Source organism: Limulus polyphemus, unplaced genomic scaffold, assembly GCF_000517525.1.
Source record: "Limulus polyphemus unplaced genomic scaffold, Limulus_polyphemus-2.1.2 Scaffold1278, whole genome shotgun sequence".
NCBI classification, from domain to species: Eukaryota; Metazoa; Arthropoda; class Merostomata; order Xiphosura; family Limulidae; genus Limulus; species Limulus polyphemus.
Window position 1 is genome coordinate 6,897 of NW_013666888.1, and position 7,554 is coordinate 14,450.

General features: G+C 36.5%; 1 protein-coding gene across 1 annotated transcript; it reads right to left on the reverse strand.

Moving 5' to 3' along the window:
• Positions 1 to 2,617: 2,617 nt before the first annotated feature.
• Positions 2,618 to 3,053, reverse strand: LOC106462898 (homeobox protein engrailed-2b-like; the record flags this gene model as incomplete). The annotated part of the gene is made up of 1 exon (XM_013922862.1): positions 2,618 to 3,053. A coding segment is annotated over exon 1 (436 nt), but the record flags the coding sequence as incomplete, so codon positions are not given.
• Between the last annotated feature and the right edge of the window lie 4,501 nt (positions 3,054 to 7,554).

Consider the following 7,554-nt stretch of genomic DNA (forward strand, 5'->3'; position numbering starts at 1 on the left):
GACCACAGATCCCGATATTCTAGTGAAACAAGATAATCAGAATGAAGGTGTTATCCAAAACATTTGACCACAGATCCCGATATTCTAGTGAAACAAGATAATCAGAATGAAGGTGTTATCCAAAACATTTGACCACAGATCCCGATATTCTAGTGAAACAAGATAATCAGAATGAAGGTGTTATCCAAAATCTTTGAGCACAGATCCCAATATTCTTCCCAGCATTCTGTTAACACCACGATATAGCTTGTATATATATATATAGTTCCGCTTTTATGTAACTGACACCCCCAAGATGTATCCTTAATACAACGATAAACTTATTATAGGCAGGAAGTTTGTTTAATGTCTATTTACTTCAAACATTACAACTGAATTGGTGACGTAAGTCATGTAACGTATGACGACGGATAAGGCATGACTTGCACATCCGACAACACGCAGAATTTGAAGAAGCTGTGTTGCATTATCTATTCCACCTAATATAAATGTAACGATCAATTACACGTGTTTAAATACACGTGCCATAAAAATGTATGTCATTATATACATTTATCTTGATATGATAGTACTTAGCTACTTACAGATGCCGAAGATAATCTCACAACTGGACATTTTGACATCTCTGTCTAGCAAAAAAAAAAAAGGCACCACAGCGTATAACATTAGTGGAGTAAAAAAATAACATATAAATATACAAAGAATCAGAGCATGTTTTTGTTTTGTTTTCTTATAGAGACAAGTGGATTACGAAAGACAAACCGAACAGAATGTTTTTGTCACACACTGATAACATTATGATTGGAACTGTATTAATATAAGACTCGGATAGTTGTTCCTCCAACTATTTTGAGTTATTCACCCCTAAAAAATTCAGCAAGAAAGGATATAAATTGTCTATGTTTAGTTATGTATGATGTATGTTCCATAAAAACAACTCCAATCTAAACTTTGAGATATGTGTGTGCGCGCGCTTGCCTGCGCGCGCGCGCGTGTGTGTGTCTATAAAAAAAAACAATAGCATATCTCTGAACCTATAATTTTTTATTGCCCCCGAGATACTTCTGAAATTATCTACTAGGCAAAAGTGAAGTAAGACGGTCCTGCAACAGTAAAACGGCCACCCCCTTTATATCATTTAATATGATGTGCTACCAACTAGCGTGAATTTTATACAAATACCGTTCGCGTAACTCCGTGCATAAACACAATAGCGGACGGGCGTGAACGTGAATGACTGTTTCTTAGCAACTTTGATCTAAGGTCATCTCTTATAAGTACAAAATAGATATTTCAATGTATTTTACTTTGTTGATTTCAGACAATGAGAAATTATACACAGTAGAATATGCTATAAAAGAAACGAAGTTCAAGTTCACTGATTTTTTATAACGAGTAATTGCTCTACTATGAGTGGCTTAGGGTAAGACGGCCCCTCGGAGCAGTCTTATCTCACACTAGTATCCACGTTCTTATACGCCATTATCCTAGATAAAGCGCAATTTGCAGCCTTCGGGGAGCATTTGAATAATTATTTGAATGCAGTAGCTAAATTGTAATTGTAATGAGTTAGAATGGGGCAATTTTACTCAGTCTTGTGGGTCCGTTTTATCCAGCCTTATAGATAAAACGGCCCCCAACCATAAGAAGTGCGTTGTTTTCAATATCTAAAAAATGCTCTATGCACAATATTTGTTTTAACAAAAAAGGACATTTATAATAAACAAGGGTTCATATTAAAATATTTTGCATTTTCATGACATTCACCTTAATTGTCTAAAATCGCATTTAAAGTTAAGGTGGCCGTCTACGCCGCCTTCACTTGTATTGCTGACCAATGGTTTAAAACATTGAATCATAAAATTTTAGTCATTTTAAAGGTAGTTTTTCATGGAATTAGCTAAAAAAGGAAAATGATGGCATTAATATATATATATATATATATTTAAATCCATCAGACGATAAAAAAACGCACGTGCGTGGGCATGCGTTCGCTTGCTACCTCACTCGGATATCATACACAAGACACAGAGACTCAGCAAAATAAAGTAATTCTTAGAGGCTTCGGGTCAAATTCGCAGAGTTCCCAAGTAATAACACAGGAATGTAATACTTCCATAGGCGATTTGTTGGAGACAACGATGGACAGGGTGGGTTTCGTGCCCTAAATTAGCGGTTAAAACAGGAAACTAGAGATATACAGGTAAATTACTGGTGTAAACCGTTACACATTTATTCCCAGCATATCTCTAGTTTCCTGTTTTCACATTTATTCCCATACACCAGTAATTTACCTGCATATCTATAGTTTCCTGTTTTAACCGTTACACATTTATTCCCACACACCAGTAATTTACCTTTTTATGGTTCTAACAGCTGGAAGTGGCTTTAATTCTCATAAAATCGTCCGTTGTGTGTATTTTGCGTTTTTCAAGGGCGGAAATTAAATCACGTTTTACAGGAACTTAAATTTTTCGTGAGTGTTCTTTAGCTAAACTTTTTTTTTTTGAAGTTTTCAGGATAATATCCTATAGTTGAAAATTCTTAACAACAAGATCGACAGTGTCATATGAGGCAAACACGTATCGTATGAATACAAGGTTGATCTTGAACTCACCTGAAGCCGGCCTATCTGAGTATCTCGTGCAGAAAACCCACGCTGGCCAGAAGTTCGGCTGAGCTAAATGCCGAGAACTGAGGTTACTTGGTTTGCTTTTAGTGTAAGGCGTACCTGCAGGTTTTGTGCGACTATCTTGATGCATACCCGACCCCTTATCGGCAGGAGATTTCTGTCTGGATATTTTTGAGGTCTTGTCAGAGCGGCTCCACTGACCAGGATCAGTCCTACCGAAGTTTGGAGATAAAATATTTGTGATAGAAAAATATAGTGACCTTGTATTTCCAGCAGGTGGCATCACATTATCTCTGGAGCTCGAATATGAGATACGATTTTTATTGTCAAAAGAGGAATTATTTCCTCTCTCTTTTCTTCTCATCTTGTTTGCCTCCGGAGAGCATGCTCTAATTCCTGGATGGTCAACGTCTAGTGCCATATCTAAACCACTGTTTGGAAACTGGTCGAAAATGTTTATGTGATAGGATACTGCTGCTTTAGAATATCAACACAGGAAATTAAAGACATTTAAATATTAAAATGCATTTATCAACTAATAACTGTCACCATCGGAAAGAGGGACTACTGAACTACTTTAGGAGCACAACGATAGATTAAGTCATGCCTAGCATTTACAGAGTCACGAGTGTGCAAAAAGGCTTTGACGGAATTACGACTGATTTTTGTTACATTCCTACATAGTCCACGAACCGCAGACATTGTAACCTAATATTAGATTTCCCAGTGAGTTTTCACGACAGCTCTGCAGAGACCGCCACTGATATCAAAGACCACGTGGTGCCAGCCAATCCGAGTGAAGTAACACGCATCATTTTACAGTTCAAATCTGGTATTGGCTGCGATTATTAAGTGTAAGAAAAGAATGGGCGTTACATCTTTTACATCACAATAAACACAGACTACCTTTTTTATTACACTATCGTCGTCCAGTTCTTTAAATCGGGGCCCTGACGGATCACGTGCACACTATGGTAATGAGAAAAATGGGGAATGTGATACATTTCTCTGTCATGTTTTGAGAGTTTTGTTATCCTTACTTATATTTCTTAGGTACTTTAACTAAATACTTTGATAGGTTCTATGCTAAATAAGAACTACCAAAATTTGATAATAGGGTTGTTGTGCCTGTGCATATTTATTCCATATGTTAAGCTCTTCTTTCTGTGCGTCTTTCTGTAGTGTAGTATAAGTAATGAAAATAATACATTTTGTTGTATGCTAAACAGTAGCAAAGGTATTATAATATACCTTACTTATAGGCCCAAAGTATTTATAATTTTTTCATTTAAGTAAAAATCTACTAAACATCCATTTACTTCATTTTAATTTTATTATTCACTAGCCTCCCAGTGGCACAGCGGAATGTCTGCGGACTCCCAACGCTAAAATCTGGGTTTCGATACCCGTGGTGGGCAGTGCACAGATAGCCCATCGTGTAGCTTAATTACAAACTAACAATCTTTCACTAACCCATTTATTTATTATTAATAAGTTTTTTTTACGCATTTCATAACAACAAGCTCCAATTCTTTTTCATTGTATATTTTTCTGGTTTTTTTTTGTTCTTGTTGTTTATTCGTTTGTCAACGTAAAGTCCGAAATGTGGTCACCTCAAGAATCAAACCATCCAAACCAGAAGTTGAAAAAAATCATTTTGGCATATTAAAAACTCGTAGCATTTTTATTCTATATTTAAAAGGAACAAATCACAGTTATAAAACAATTGTAGTATCAAGATGCCACGGCTATAAGCATTGCATTATTTCGAAAGGTCCTTGTCAAATTAACTAGACTGTAATTAGCATCATTTGGACTGCAGCAACTGTTTTTATTAATCTCCAGTGCTTTGTTCCGAAATGGATCAAATAGCATTTTTTTGCGTATATCATATTTTACGAAGGCAACAGTAGATTATATATATATATATGTCAGTGTTCGTATATATAATGCATGTGTGTGTGTACATGTGTAGATGGTTTAATGATATTATGTGGACTATAGATAACTACTGACAACAGAATAGAAATAAATACATAGAAGATAATAGAAAGTTGTTAATCTATTGATGCATACATACATACATTGGTAAGTTGAATATATGATATTAAACCAATTTTGGAGCCTCGCCACGTCGTTGTAATCCATGTCGCAACGACTATTCGTGCTCCATCCTACGACCATGCATGTTGACAATAGCCCTGCAGCGTCCTTTCCATTGCCAAAAGCTCCGTCGTACGACTGTTATGTCCAAAACGCACCTACGCGCTTTCTGTAGTTTACAAGGAAGAGGTTTTCTAGCGCCCATTTTATCAGTCCGATCGCACAGAAATTCATAGGTGCTGTGTCGAAATGTCTTCGTATGGAATAGTATGAATACCCATTTCATTCTCCAGATGCTTGAGATATGCGACGGTTACAGGTATGTCGTGGAAGTATACGATGTCCATACGATATGCATCATTTTTTCAGATGGAGATCCTTCTTGATTATGTTGCGTACTGTTGCTGGAGCACATGGGTGGCTTTTCTCATTAACTGATACAAGACGCCGCACTTTACTTACCGCTATTCAGGTACGACTTGTTGCAGGTCTCTTATTCGATAGTCTTATTGCCTCAAGTTGATTCTTTTTTCTTCTTTTTTTTTCAATTTCGTTAAGTACAAGGGGAGTCTTGAAAATTCTAAATTTCCAACTTAAACAGATATTTATCATTTGAATGCTTGAATATTTTGCATCGGAAGGGCTGTTCTATACCCTTCCAAAACACGATCAGTTTTCGATATCATCACACTACCTACGTCACGTTAAGCAAAGTAAGTATGTAGTCCTGATGTATACCATTCCACTACAACCTTATATTAATTGCATAGTCCTAATGTATACCATTCCCCTACAACCTTATATTAGTTGCATAGTCCAAATTGTTTTATTATAACGTACTCAGCCCTCTGTGTTCAGTGAATAGTTTTGTTCAGAAGGCCACTAGGCAGTTTCACTACCTGGGACTTTAAAACAAAGCTGTACACGTTTATTCTCGTGTCTACGATTTATATTAAGCGTCTTCCGTGCGTTATATTTAGCTGATATTATATTAATGATGAATGCAATATACTTACGTCAGTAGAAAACAGTGTTTCGTCCAGGGTGATATCCAAAATTCAGGGTTAACGTGTATCATCTGTTGTGAATAAAATCAGACAAGAGTAATGTTTCTAAACAAAGTGAATAAAAACAAACGTAAAAGTGGATTAAAATTTTTTTTTTGTTTAACTGAATGACACCTGGTGTGTAAAAGGAATTAAATGACCAGGTCATAACCCCTGTGATTCAGGCATAACTATCCCTAATTTGGAACTGCGAACCACAGGGAGGGCAACAAGACAGCCAACACCCGACACATGAAGCAGGTATATTTCGTTTCATCCTCCTGTGGATCAGCGGCCAGTTTACGGACTTACCACACTAAAATTCAGGGTTTAGTTCTCCACGGTGGACAGAGCACAGATAGTCCATTGTGTAATTTTGCGCTATAACAAACAAATAAACAACCAAACAAAACTTAAACAAATAGCGGGAGTGACTGCAGCTTTTATATAACATACTCACAGCTGAAAATACAAAGCGTGTTTGGGTAACACCACGTCTCGAACCCGAGACCTCGGATCCCCATGCAATCCGATAAGCTCGAAGAAGAAAACATAGATGAAGTACATGTGTACTATTCCACCTTCCTTTCTTTTATCAGGCGCCGATGAAAAAAAAAGTATGTTAAAAGCAAAGTTAGGTTAAACATTTGTATAAACATTATTAAGTATGTTTGATGGCTTGTGTTTTTTGTTTTGTTTTCTCTATGCTCCTACTTTTTATACCCTTCTTATCATGATATAGAGAAGCATCATTAATTTTTTTTTAAATAATTATAATCCATTTTATATATATAGAAAGAGGGATAGGTTCTACGCTTTATACATAAGCTGATTCGAGGGTTAAATTATCCCCATGCCTGCATGTCCTTTCATTCAATTTTGTTTTCCCGGGATCACGGGGTTTTGCGCCACCTGTGTTTTAGATGAGACAACTTTCGGACCCCGTCGTCGTTGTTGATTTACTTCGAAGTGTAGTTTCTTCGGTGGTTCGTGGCTTTACATTTCATACTTTCAGTCACATTTACTCTTTTGTCTTCTAATTTATTTTTGTAATTATTTTGTCAGCTAATATTGCTCCTCTTATTTATATATATATATATATATTTGTTAATTTATATTTTGATAAAGAACCTGGCGCCCCCAGTGGCCCAGCGGTATGTCTGCGGACTTACAATGCTAGAATCCGGGTTTCGATACCCGTGTTGGGCAGAGCACAGATAGCCCATTGTGTAGCTCTGTGCTTAATTACAAACAAACAAACAACAGAACCTGGAGTGATCGGAGATCCCGAATAATGAACACCTTTGGTTTATGCTTCTCTCCTTCTGGTTAAATTAATGCCAAAAATCTTTTTTTTTTGTTCCAATTGTACAAATAATATTTGATAAGAATACTAACTAGAAATATCGAGGAAACAAATAGATTAATTAAACTTTTTTTAAACAATAACCCTATAAGTTTAAAGAGTATAAAACTTGAGCTTATACGCAAGCTACTCAATATGTGTCGTTTGCTTAAGTTAATAGGTTTGTGCTCCATTTTCAGTCTAAAACAATAGCTTTTGCTGGAAAATATTACGTTCGTTTCTTTTTACTGAGATGATACATTTTTCAGAGTTGTTATTATAGTTTGAAGCTTTCCTACGTTTAAAAATATGTTTGGCCCGGCATGGCCAGGTGGTTAAGGCGCTCGACTCGCAATCTGAGGGTCGCGGGTTCGAATCCCCGTCACACCAAACATGCTCGCCCTTTCAGCCGTGGGGGCGTTATAATG